This window comes from Notolepis coatsorum (assembly GCF_963971535.1).
Source record: "Notolepis coatsorum genome assembly, chromosome: 10".
Classification (NCBI taxonomy): domain Eukaryota; kingdom Metazoa; phylum Chordata; class Actinopteri; order Aulopiformes; family Paralepididae; genus Notolepis; species Notolepis coatsorum.
The window spans coordinates 80511903-80526494 of NC_140174.1; the positions used below are offsets into that span (position 1 = coordinate 80511903).

General features: G+C 47.6%; 1 protein-coding gene across 1 annotated transcript in view; it reads right to left on the reverse strand.

Annotated features, from left to right (window-relative positions):
- aldh18a1 (aldehyde dehydrogenase 18 family, member A1) overlaps positions 1-14592 on the reverse strand; it is a 118103-nt gene that overhangs the window by 23328 nt on the left and 80183 nt on the right. Inside the window, exons 14-16 of the mRNA XM_084322809.1 lie at positions 13952-14147; positions 13383-13504; positions 173-359 (exon numbers count right to left, since the gene is read on the reverse strand). Coding sequence (XP_084178935.1) covers positions 173-359; positions 13383-13504; positions 13952-14147 — 505 coding nt within the window. The remainder of the gene's footprint in view (positions 1-172; positions 360-13382; positions 13505-13951; positions 14148-14592) is intronic.

Here is a 14592-nt window from a genome sequence, read left to right on the forward strand (position 1 = left end):
CTGTAGTATGATATGAACCCATTTGAACACAAAGAATAAAGAAATCAAAATTCCGATCTGAAAATGTGTGTATCGTTACACCCCAATAAATAGACAGAATAATAGAATTTGGTGACAGGACGAACCAAAAGCGAAAGCTATACTTCTCTCCGGTACGACGAGCCAAGCCTACCGTTGTCAGTGACGATGACGTCGGTGTGGGAGCTGCCATACTTGTGGATGTGCTCCACAGCCTCCTGCATGCTGTCCACCACCTCCATGCAGCACTCCAGGTCCCCGTACTCCGTCCGCAGGGACTTGGCCTCCGACGGGCTGAAGGTCAGGTAGGAGGCGAAGCGTGGGCCGGCGTGGATCTTCACCTGACGGAGGGGACCGCAGCCAAGAGGTGAGATTAGCCAATACCGATCACTTAACAAAATAGTACACTTTTAATGTGTTTTCTAAAGTACAACTTATTTTTGATAAAATGTCCCAACAACCTTTCCGTGGGTGAACTCATTGAGCATAGTTAATTATATAATAATTAATGATACTAATACTAATCTATACAATCACCTGTTGTTGAATAAATACTGTTGTGAAGGGCCAGATTAAACCGAATATATATATTTATTTATATATATATATTTAATTGTATTTGTATATTCTCTAATATTCCCTGATATCCCTTGTATATTCCTTGTACAATATGCATTGAATATCCATTCTAGCCTACTGAACATCCCATAATAGTCTCCATTCTACTATTGGTCGAGACCTTGGTGCCAGGCTGCCATACCCCTCAGACCCAGTTCAAACGTACCGCTCGACATGTACGAACAAGTCCTAGTTCCGCGTAGGAATTTGGCTACCGCACCACTAATGGGACTATTTGTTCATAGTGCGTATATATACTGCGCTACTAAAGTAGGACTTTCTTTTCAGTCCAGTTTCTTACCCTCCAATAGAGTCACAGACGTAAAGCCTCCCCGCGACGCCACGTGTGTGAGTAAGGCCAAGTTCGGCCTACCATCGGTATTGAGACATCTTGTATATTAATATTTGAATAGTCATATTTAGCACTATATCGTCGAGTTGGACGTAGTCTATTAAGCTAATAATAGTCTGTTAATATATAGTGCTTCGTGCGGTGAGAATACTACCGTAGTCAGTACCCCATCGTTTCGGGCAGAGAACTGGCTGCTTACCCAGGGTGGTTGACCCTATGTGAAGCTGCACCCGAGGAGCCCCAGAGCCGACGAGCGAGTGGACCTGTATACCGGATTATTCTACCGACGACAGCCCGCCTTCCCAGGCACGGATTATGCTTTGGATACTTTGATTATTCCATGGATAAAGACCCCCGACACTGCCGTGTGTTGGAACCCCCCCCCCTGGAGAGGACGCAAGGTGAGGAGACGCTCTGCAAGACGAGGTCTCTTCACATCTCTCCCCCGTGGACCGGAGAGAGCCGGCCCACAAAGAGTCCACCTGCTTTCATCTGTGGTCCAAGGATCGCCGGCGCATTGAACGGCACTACAGTGGGTTCACCTGGGATACCCTTGGCCGGACGAGGCAGCTGGATTCTACCCCCCCCCCCCCCCTCCTACTCCTGTCGGCTTACAAGCGACCGGATTAACCCCCTCTAGTGTATCCAGCCTATAATCATTAAAGTATCATTGCTGTTATTCCTTAACTATTCCAGGTCGTATATTTACCACCTGCGCCTTCAGAGATTGGACATTCTCTATTGATATACCGACGAATACTCCTTGCCATAAAAGTGCATACTATTTCAATTCATAAATGTAATTAAGTGATTAAGTGCTTATTCTACACACCATCGCTGTGTAGGAAATAAAGGCCTGTTTCTAATTCGTACATTTGTGTTGGATCCGTTTCATCTACGTGAGAGTGTTCATGATAATATATTTATGCCGTGTACTGGGTGGCCGAATATTAAGTACAAAGGTAGTGGTAGTAAGTATCATATCTAGTAATACAGTCAGGGAATTGTACCCCTCAGTTACAATTGGTCCTTCGAGCCGGATGGTAATCAGTGTAATATTAATATAGTGTTATTAATATTGAAATGGCCTATGATGAACACTCCACAAAACGATCCTCCTAACCAACGCCCGCAGCGCGAACGACGGCTCCCTCAGTACTTAGAGGCTTACGCTGTCAGTCAACAACCTAGTCTTCTACTAACAGTAAACGCGGTAAAACTAGAAAGTAAAAGTATGTCTAACCCCAACGCCCAGACTACCCCGACCATAGAGGCCCCTACGGGCTCTAATGTAACTGACCAAGTTCACGGTGGGGACCAGTGGAAACCAGACATGACTTCACACCCCGCCAGTACTGAAGAAGTAGTCCCCGATGAGTCCCGGGAGGAATACAACGCTACCGAGAGAGAACTCGGCACGGAAGAAGACGGGGAGAGCACCGTGGAGATAGAGCTCCAAGGCTCCGCAAGGAGTACCCCGAGGGAAGGCTCCCCTATACAACCGCCTTCTCCCAGCGAGGCAGAGAGGACACTACAGCAGGCATTCCTCGTCAGCCTGAAAGCCTCTACTGAACGCGATAGACTCCAGGGTGAACGCGATCGACTGCAGATCCAGCAGCGAAGCGAACACGAGCAGATACGTCTAGAAATAAGACGCATTCAGATGGAAGAGAATGTGGCCCGAGAACGAGCCGGTGCTCAACGGGACGCAGCGCGCGACAGACAGCAGTCGCAACTAATAGAACAGCTGATCAGACGGACAACACCCTCTCCCTCCGCCAGAGGCTCCAGGAACTCGTCTAGACACACCTCCAGGGCGGCATCCCCTAGCCGAGTAAACAACCCTGAACTTGACCAACAGACGAGGTCTATACCCCCCACAGACCACCTCCCCCCACCGGTCCAAGCGAGACCTAGCAACCGGGAAGGAGCAGCATATCCTGTGGAGAGGCTAAACCAGAGACTACAAGCACTGGATGACCTAACTGAAGACGAAGAGGAAGAGGAGGAGAACCACGCCCGAAGACAGCACAGTACTCTACCGGACCAGGAGGTCCGGTACAGCCCAGGCTATACTCCCGCGGAGCTGCGCTACAGACCCCCGACTCTATACACGGGTGAGCACGACGCACGACCCGCACCGAGGAACAGCACCTGGACAAGCGGGCCATGGTACACTGCCGGTACCAGCCCATACCAAGGAGCGGGAGGAGACTCGCCTAGGAGGCCTCTCCCCCAACGCTCGCCGATGTATCCACAGTCAGCGTCATACATTGGCACGCCTATGGTACCCGACTTCACCCAAGAGAACCGGGCCCAGTATACAGAACTCCGCATGTGTCTGGAGACCATGTTGGTGGATGTATTGGATGAACGCCACAAATACGCCATCCTACTGAAGCACTTAAAGGTACCCCGCGCACATAATATAGCGCTCGCCTACGCGACTTCCACCACCCCATACACAGCAGCGCTGGTAGCATTGGACCAGAGGTATGGGCGCATATGGGATTACGTGATCCAGGAGATCCGACACATCGACCGCTTACCCCCAGCAATAGACAATCGAGCACTGGACGACCTGTCCATCAGAGTGCAGTCCCTGGTAGGGATGTTGGGAGCGCAAAGAGAGAAGGGGAGGCATGAACTTTACGCCAACTCAAATGTGGAAAGGATCCTGGAGAAGCTGCCGCCCGCTCGTCAGGAGCGCTTTAGGCGGCAGAGGGACCACAGAGACCCGAATGGCCCCGAACCGAACCTCCTCGATCTAGCAGACTTCCTGGCGAGAGAAGTCAGCAGCCTACGGCTAGATACATTCGGACGGAGCACCCCTGGCTCCAGAGAAGGAACCAGACGACTAAATGATGGAAGAAGATCGGTGACTGTGATGCACCAATCGGAGTCAGTACCGAGCAGCAGGAGCCACAGTACCCCCTCCAGAACGGAGAAGTGGAAGATAGTGTGCCCCTACTGTGAGAAAGAACACTGGCTAGCGCAATGTGACTCCTTCCCCAAGCTGAACGCGGAGGAAGCAGGTCAATGGATAAAGTCCAACAAGCGCTGTTTTCGCTGTGCGCGCTCACACATGGCAGCCGAATGCCGCTTAAAGAAAAGGTGCACCAAGTGCGATGGAGCCCATCTGGACATACTTCACGACAGTAACAGACGGCGTCCTTCACCTGCACCATCCAGCCGCAAAGCGAGCGTCATGTACATCGATCCCGCCAGCAGCAGTGGAGCCCGAGTACTCCTAAAAGTAGTGCGTGTGACACTAAGCTACCAGAATAAAGTCCTGGACACTTACGCCGTCCTCGATGACGGGTCAGAGAAGACCCTGCTGCTCGCCTCCGCTGCGGCCCAGCTAGGGCTGCGGGGAAGCGAAACCCAAATGACAATTCGGACAATAAGACGAGATTTGAAGACGATAAAGGGCGAGAATGTCTCATTCTCTATCGCAGCAAGCGGCCAGCCTGAGCGACGGTACCAGATTGCAGACGCTTTCACCAGCCAAGAAATAGGACTGTCGCGGTACACATACCCCGTCGCCAAGCTGATGGAGAAATATGCACATCTGCGCAAGTTACCGATCCCGCTCATAGACAATGCTATGCCGACCCTGTTGATAGGCTCCGACCATGCAGACCTCATTGTCCCGATAGACCGGGTTCATACCGGACCCCGAGGCTGCCCTGCAGCAGTCGAGACCCGTTTGGGATGGACTCTCCAAGGCCCGCTCGCCAAATCTCTCAACCGAAGTACAGCCACTAGATGTCTCCACTCCCGAGTCACAGAGGGAGAAACCGCACTCCTGCAACACGTAGAGCGGCTATGGAGCTTGGAACAAATGCCCTTTAAGAATGGAAAGAAAGACATTCGCTCTAAAGATGACATTTACGCCATTCACCTCCTCGAGACAGGGACCAAGAGAGTCCCGGTCAACGGCGTGTTGAGATACGCCACGCCACTCCTGCGGCGAGAAGGAATGCCTACTTTCCACGCCAAGACAGACGCCACAGAACGGTACCTGCTGAACACGGAGCGGCGCTTAGCCAAGAACCCCGTCCAAGAGAGTGTATACCGCGCTGAGATTGAGAAGCTCATCACAGCGGGACACGTCACAAAGATGGACATTAAAGAGGCTGACCAGACCACTGAATCGTGGTACGTGCCCCACCACAAGGTCCATCACAACGGTAAAGACCGCATAGTATTTAACTGCAGCTACCAGATCGGATCCCAAAATCTGAATAAAGAGTTACTGCCCGGTCCCACACTCGGCCCCTCCCTACTCGGCGTTCTACTCCGCTTCCGCCAGGAAAAGGTGGCCATCAGCGGGGACATTAAAGGAATGTTCCTGCAGGTGAGATTAGTAGAGGCGGACAAGCCCCTGTTACGGTTCCTATGGAGAGAGAAGCCAGGAGATGAGCACCCAGCCATCTACCAATGGGAAGTCCTCCCCTTCGGAACGACGTGCAGCCCCTGCTGTGCGACATTTGCACTACAGAAACATGTAGCAGAGGACCCAGCAGCGGACGAAGAGGTCCGACACAGCGTAAAGAACAGCTTCTACGTAGACAACTGTCTACAAAGCCTTTCAACCCAGGAAGAAGCCGAGGCTCTCCTGATTAAACTCCGCGCCTCATTGATCAAAGGCGGCTTTGATCTCAGGCAGTGGGCCAGCAGCGATCCGCAAGTACTGCGCAGCCTCTCCTCCGAGGACAAGGCAGCCAGCAGCGAGACCTGGATGGCTACAATCCCGGGAGAAGCCCAGGAGATGACCCTGGGATTGGTGTGGCGATTCAAAACAGATTCGCTTCACTACAGACACAAGCCCCTGACTACGGAGCAGGGAAGGCCGGCGGCGGCGCCGACCACCAGACGGAGTGTGTACACAACACTCGCCCGACAATATGACCCGCTAGGATGTATTCTACCGTACACCACCAGGGCAAAAATGATTGTACGAGCATTGTGGGACAAGGACCAGGGCTGGGACGACCCCATTCCCGCACACCTTGCATCCACCTGGAGAGAGTGGGAGATGGAGCTCCACTCACTCCCAGGCGTTAATATGCGCCGAAGCTACTTCCCACCCGCGGTGAGGCCAGAGACATGTAGAATGGACTTACACGTCTTCAGTGACGCCTCAGAGGTCGCATACGGATCAGTAGCCTACTTGCGGGCCCAAGACCAGGGGGGAGAGATCTACACAGCATTTGTCCTCGCCCGCTCGAGAATAGCCCCACGCAAGCAACAATCTATCCCACGTCTAGAGCTCTGCGCAGCCCTAGCCGGAGCGCACCTAGCCACGCTCATCCAACGTGAGCTCACCATACCGGTGTCTAGAACAATCCTGTGGTCAGATTCCACGACGGTACTCGCCTGGATCAAATCGGACTCATGCAAGTACAAAGTCTTCGTGGGAGTCAGAGTCACCGAGATTCAAGACTTAACCGAAGAGTTAACCGGAGAAACAGAGTGGCGCTACGTTGATACAAAACAGAACCCAGCTGACGTCATCACCCGGGGGATGCCCATGGATGACCTCACCCGTCGCAATGTCTACAGTGACGGCCCCGCATTCCTAAGACTCCCGGAAGGACAGTGGCCCAGGCCTATCCCGAGGGAAGCAAGTCCAGAGGAGGTGGAAATTAAGAAGTCTGTGTTCTGTGGATTGAGCACCGTAGCCTCCACCGACCCTAACATAAACGATTGCACGTCCATAGAGAGTGCACAACAAAGAACATTCCTGCGGTACCACCCGGAGTGCAAGTCCCCCGCTGATATGTCAGCAGCTAACTACGAGGAAGCAGAATTGCTTCTACTGCAGCGAGCCCAGAGAGACTCGTTCCCCGATGAATTGGCCTGTCTACAGGGAGGAAAGCCCGTCCCATCCGACAGCAGATTAATTCACCTGGCCCCCGAGAGCGACGCTCATACCCTCATCAGAGTGGGTGGTCGCCTACGCAGAGCCCCCAACACACTCCTGATGGGGCGGCTAGATCCTGCATTACCCCAGACAATGTACCGGCCTGAAGAAGCGAACGGCCGACGAATGTGGAGGTACAGCCAAGTATTAGCCGACAAGTTTTGGAACAGTTTCCTACTGCACTACCTACCGTCTCTACAGACCCGCCAGAAGTGGGTAAAGGAGAGAGACAATTTGACAGAAGGAACAGTCGTCATGATTATTGATCAATCACTGCCCAGAGCTATGTGGCCGGCCGGCCGCGTAAGCAAAGTGATCACCGGTGCCGACGGCAAGGTCCGAGCAGCTGAAGTGCTCGTCCAGGGTCGCACTTACACCCGTCCCGTGGCAAGGCTCATAGAACTGCCTCGACTCCCAGACACAATCGATGATGACCATGACCCTACAACCCTATGACTTTGTGAAGTTGACTGACCCCTACAGCAAACCCTTATGTGTAAATAGACAACGCGATTAATCTGTCTCTGTTTAACTGATTAGGTCTGGGACCTATTCAGGGGGTGGCTGTTGTGAAGGGCCAGATTAAACCGAATATATATATTTATTTATATATATATATTTAATTGTATTTGTATATTCTCTAATATTCCCTGATATCCCTTGTATATTCCTTGTACAATATGCATTGAATATCCATTCTAGCCTACTGAACATCCCATAATAGTCTCCATTCTACTATTGGTCGAGACCTTGGTGCCAGGCTGCCATACCCCTCAGACCCAGTTCAAACGTACCGCTCGACATGTACGAACAAGTCCTAGTTCCGCGTAGGAATTTGGCTACCGCACCACTAATGGGACTATTTGTTCATAGTGCGTATATATACTGCGCTACTAAAGTAGGACTTTCTTTTCAGTCCAGTTTCTTACCCTCCAATAGAGTCACAGACGTAAAGCCTCCCCGCGACGCCACGTGTGTGAGTAAGGCCAAGTTCGGCCTACCATCGGTATTGAGACATCGTGTATATTAATATTTGAATAGTCATATTTAGCACTATATCGTCGAGTTGGACGTAGTCTATTAAGCTAATAATAGTCTGTTAATATATAGTGCTTCGTGCGGTGAGAATACTACCGTAGTCAGTACCCCATCGTTTCGGGCAGAGAACTGGCTGCTTACCCAGGGTGGTTGACCCTATGTGAAGCTGCACCCGAGGAGCCCCAGAGCCGACGAGCGAGTGGACCTGTATACCGGATTATTCTACCGACGACAGCCCGCCTTCCCAGGCACGGATTATGCTTTGGATACTTTGATTATTCCATGGATAAAGACCCCCGACACTGCCGTGTGTTGGAACCCCCCCCCCTGGAGAGGACGCAAGGTGAGGAGACGCTCTGCAAGACGAGGTCTCTTCACGTCTCTCCCCCGTGGACCGGAGAGAGCCGGCCCACAAAGAGTCCACCTGCTTTCATCTGTGGTCCAAGGATCGCCGGCGCATTGAACGGCACTACAGTGGGTTCACCTGGGATACCCTTGGCCGGACGAGGCAGCTGGATTCTACCCCCCCCCCCCTCCTACTCCTGTCGGCTTACAAGCGACCGGATTAACCCCCTCTAGTGTATCCAGCCTATAATCATTAAAGTATCATTGCTGTTATTCCTTAACTATTCCAGGTCGTATATTTACCACCTGCGCCTTCAGAGATTGGACATTCTCTATTGATATACCGACGAATACTCCTTGCCATAAAAGTGCATACTATTTCAATTCATAAATGTAATTAAGTGATTAAGTGCTTATTCTACACACCATCGCTGTGTAGGAAATAAAGACCTGTTTCTAATTCGTACATTTGTGTTGGATCCGTTTCATCTACGTGAGAGTGTTCATGATAATATATTTATGCCGTGTACTGGGTGGCCGAATATTAAGTACAAAGGTAGTGGTAGTAAGTATCATATCTAGTAATACAGTCAGGGAATTGTACCCCTCAGTTACAAATACCATAACTTTCTAGTGATTACTAAAAAACAGTATATATAAAACAGTAGCTGTAAAAAATTTAAATAAAAAGTTTAATAATTTAAATAATATATATATTTTTTTAAATGTATGCACTGGTATCGGATCAGTATCGGTAACGGCCGATACCCAAAGCTTAGGTATCGGAATCGGATCGGGAAGGAAAAAATGGTATCGGAACATCTCTATCGATTAGAGCGAGGATGAGAGCAGGCAACTGCACCTCCTCATCCATCACTCTCAACATAGGGGCCCCCCAGGGCTGTGTTCTGAGTCCCCTCCTCTACTCCCTGTACACACATGACTGTGTGGCACAGCGGAACAACAACACAATCATCAACTTTGCTGACGACACAGTAGTGGTGGGCCTGATCTCTGCAAACGACGAGAGGGCCTACCTGGAGGAGGTCAAGGTTCTAGCGGGATGGTGTCAAGAGAACAGCCTCTCCCTGAACGTCAGCAAAACAAAGGAGATGATTGTGGACTTTAGGAGGTCGGGGGTCAGGGACTACAGCCCCCTCAGCATCGACGGGGCACCGGTTGAGAGAGTGAACAGTTTTAAGTACCTCGGAGTCCACATATCCGATGGACCACACACATTGACAGTGTTGTGAAGAAGGCACAGCAACGCCTCTACTTCCTCACTAAGGAAGTTCCAAGTCAGTCAGAAGATCCTTAAAGGCCAACTTGCAGGTTAAACCCTACTCTGCAATTATGGGTAGTTTACATCATTGGTATCTAATTTAATTATTATTTTTTTTCCATTTGACGCCGGAAATAACACTCAGAAATGGTTAAAAAGGTCCACGCACGAATAACATGCACGAGAAAATCTAAAAGCTTATCAGACGCTAGCACGGCCGTGACGTCACTTCAGGCAACTTATGCCTTATGCCCGTCCGGGTCATAGTACTACTGGATATATGGCGCTGGCTAACGTTAGCATTATGTCTACTGTCGTGAACCATTTTAGATCGGGGCATGTAGAGGAGTTTGGGGAACGAGTAAAATCATGTGCGGGTCCTCTTCTCAGACCTGTGTGGCAAAGCACTGCACACGCAACATGCAAGCTACACGTCGCTGCATGTTGATCAATAGTAGCCCACTCGGTGCATCACAGTCAGTGACTGTGATGCACCGAGTGGGCTACTATTGTGCTAACTTATGGACACGACAATAGTAGTAGTTATAAGGTGTTTGAGCTTCTAACGTTAGTTAGCTCATAGCTATCGTGTACCACTAACGTTACAAGCTCAAACACCTTATAACTACTACTATTGTCGTGTCCATAAGTTCCCTGGCAGAATACTTGTGAGGACAAAGGTATACAAAGAGGAGAGAACCATTTTAAATCGGGCATTCATGCCGGCTAACAAGCTATACGTTGGGGTATGTTGTTAGCACAATAGGTACCAAGCTAAGCTACGTTAGTTTCTAACGGTGTATACACAATATGTACGACACAATGATTTACATTATTACAAATATGGTAACGTGGTTGTGGCTTTTACAAATAGTGGTTAGCTTTAGAGATGGATGGCTATGATCACGGAGCAATAGTGTTGTTAGGTGAAACAGATACATTTTCATTCATCACTCGGCTAGTAGTAGCAAGGCGCTCTGCCTGCCACTAGCTGTGTGTGACTCTCAGAGCCCCCTGGTGCCCTGCACCTGATGTGATGACATCATTTCGATTACACGCGCACGTTATGAACCATTGATTAAAATATCCACGTGCGTGGTGATTGTGTTGGGCAGACAAAATGTTTGATAAAAACGCTAAAACTGGGTCAATTTCAATACTTTTTTTCCCTTCTTCATGAAAGTCACCGTTGGCCTAGTCCACATTGTTTATTGAACAAAAATACAACCTGCAAGTTGGCCTTTAAGAACTTCTACTCATGCACAATAGAGAGCATCCTGACTGGCAATATCACCTCCTGGTTTGGGAATAGCACCGCACAAGACCGTAGCAGACTACAGAGAGTGGCCCGTTCAGCCGAACGCACAATTGGAGGGGGGCTTCCCACTCTCCAGGACATTTACATCAAGCGGTGCATGGGCAAGCCTAAGAGAATTATCAAAGACTCCAACCACCCAACTGCCTCTTTAAACTGCTGCGGTCAGGCAAGCGATACCGGAGTCTCATGGCAAGCACAGAGAGACTCAGAAGAAGCTTCTATCCCCAGGCCATCAGGATGCTCAACGAACAATAACACTATGTAACAACCATCAAATGCACTCACAGCACACACATCCACACGCACACACTCACTTTAAACAAACAACTCACTGCAGCACCCACTTTAACCACTTTAGAACACCTAAGCACACTTTATATTTATTGGTAAAGAATTTGCACTACAACCCATACCTCATTACACCTTACTGTAAATTGTACCTAAATTGTACCCCATCCCATTTCTGCTTTGCACTGTATAGTATATTGTATGGTAACTCAGTTACTTCTACTCTACATTGAGCATTGTATATATGTATATACTGAACACTTTTGTCTATGTACTTGACTTCTATTTTATACTTGCTATACTTATTTTATACTTATCTATTTTTGCCTAGCACCGTCTCTGGAGCGTAACAGAAAGAAGCATTTTGTATAAAAGTATTCTGTACTTCTGTATGACAACTAATAAAGAAACTTGAACTTGAAACTTGAACTTGATTACACTAACAGCATTTTACTGACTAGCATACTAGTGAATACTAATACTGAATTAGTACACGAAAGCACATAAGTACCAAAAATACATTTGAAAGTGTACTATCAGAGAAGTACAATATGGGTAGAAATTTACTTTTAACACATTGAATATACAAAGAAAAATACTTTCACTATGGCCTTATGTCTAGAGATATGGAAAGAAAAGTAGAAAAAAAGATTTAAAAGAAATTCTAATCATTACTTTTTCAACACTAAACATTACAAATGAAACATTACTTTAGCCAATACGGATTCTCAGGGTCCTAAACTTTGATTATCGTCCGATAACTAGTTCTGTTCTGCTACTTTTAGTAGTACCACTTCCTTTGGCCAATCCTCCTTCCAATTTGCTGCTCCCAGCAGTTGAAACGAGATGCAAAAGACGTTGAAAATTGACAAATTGATTTGTTTAAACACACCTGCAACTATTACCCAGCCTTTTAACTGACTTTTAACATTTAAATTGTCCTGCGTCATGTCTAACATAACTTGTAATTGTATTTGTTTGTTTGATGTGTGTTTTAATCAGTGTTGTAGTACTCAAGTCCAGGACTCGGACTGGACTGATTTTCAGGACTCGTGACTCGACTTGGACTTGAGCACTGATGACTCAGACTTGGACTTGAGCATTGACTGCATTCGGACTCGGATTGTCTGTGTACAATAGACTTATCTGGATTATTTATTGTTTATTTAAAAAAATATATATGTATCCCCTTTTCCCTGTTACCCTTCGAGAGGCCCCTTTGTCCTCTCGCCAGGCCGTCATTATAAATAGGAATTTGTTCTCAATTGACCTGCCTAAAATGTTAAAAAGAATAGACTTAAGACCATTCGCTTACTCATGTTGCTGCCATCTTTAACGGACATGAGGCTGGGGTGGGAAAAACAGGGGAACCTCATTGACTCCCATGTGATAACTGCTACTTTACGGAAATGTTCCCACATGACTGAAATTGTTTATAATGAGCAGATGGCTCATTCACCTCCAAACATCTCAAAGTATGAAACACGTTTAAAAACAAACTATCTCGGATCTTGAAAATGGTTTTTAAATGGCGACATGTGAAGTGAATGGGCAATTCTTCCCACGCCATGAACCAGTATGGCGGCCGTGTGAATAAAGCCTAATTAGTTGTGGATCACAGAGATATAATAAATGTTTCACCATGTTTCAAAATGTTTTGCAATTTTTTTGAGAGATTCAACAAAGAAATGTAATATTTCGATTTCTAACATGTTTCATTTGGCTCCTGGTATCAGATTTTAGTATTGGGTAAATCCTCTGATACCGGTAACCCTGTTATATTGTGTTATATTTATTGTGTGTATCAGCACAATATTGGACACCAGTATGAGGTGCATTTGTTAATTGGTAATTAAGATATTTAGATGAGTATAGCATAGCATATGATTTCTGACCATTGTGTTTTTTAGCTGACTTTTATTTATCTTTTGTGTCTTATTTTATTGTGAATATTGCTTGATTTATTTGTATCACTGTTCTGTATTTGTAATAGCGTTGTTTCTGTAAATGAGGGGAAACCTCAAACTATTTTACAATAAGGTCACCAAAGAGTCTGTTAGAAAAGAGGTAGCAAAAAACGTCAAAAAAACGTATGGGTTATTGCATACTTACAAAACACTCTTTACAACAGATTTTTAAATGTTTTTCTTCTTGTTTCTGAACAAGGAATTGTGCAAGTGTTGCGTTGCCCTACCCGTTCCGTACGCAGCATGTCGATGATCTGGTCAAATAGAGGCGTCCTGAGGATGTCCCTGTGGATCAGCAGTGTCTCCATGGCGTTGCAGGCCGCTGGGTAGTCACACTTGGAGTCTCTGACTGGTGGGAGAACATGTCCATCAAATCTCTGCCTGGTTTACCACTGGTGGTAATACACCACCCACACTGACAACATCCACTTGATTGGTCTGAGGCCACTGTAGTTCAGAGACAAGCACATAACTTGAAGCCTGACAGGATTGATTCTCACATGAAGCCAGGTGCAGGGAGACAAGGTTACCCGTTCACTGCTATTTAAACATGTTACTTGGTAGAAATACCACATCCAGAGCCATGTGTAAATGTATTACTCATATGGCCACTGATGGCGCAAAACAGCACCAAAAGGTTATTCAATGGTATGAGACATCTGATTTTAGTTATACAAATTTCGTCATTTTGTGTCTAGCAAAGAGAAACAAGCGACTAAAAATAGTCAAGAAACCTCTTAAACATGAATCAAGGAAATGGGGAATTTGCGAGTGCTCCGGTTGCCCTCCCACTGACCGATCTTGATGACCTTGTCGACGCTGGCGTCTGTGTCGATGTAGACGTGGCAGATCCCCTCGCTGTGGCCCAGCACAGGGATTCCCCGGGCTGCCCGCTGGATGTCCCGGACCAGCTGGGAAGAACCCCGTGGGATGATGAGGTCAATCATCTTGTCCAGTCGACACAGGTCCTCCACCTCTTCCCGAGTGCTCACCTAACCACACACAGGGCTATTATTAACCCTTACCACACACATGACTATTAGTAACCCTTACCACACACATGACTACCGTAAATCCTCTAATAGTGGAGGGCATTCAAATAGAGGACAGGCCTCTTATAATGGACGAGGGGTTTGATACATGCAGACAAATACAGGCTGGCTTCCAATACAAGGTCGCAAAAAAGGTTTTATTTAATTTTTCATGCCGTGATATAGAATGAGATAAACTCTTGCCAATGCAAATTAAGTGCTGCCTCTCTCTACCGTTCCCGCTACACTCTGACTACATTAACTCATTCAGTGCCAACCACAAGATTAGTCGGGTTAACTCGCCATGCGTTGAGTGCCAAGACCCGAGAAAACTCGGGTTTTAATCGTTATTTAGTTTATTAGCAATATCCATACATTTTTCATCCATCCAGCCTGATGTTATCAT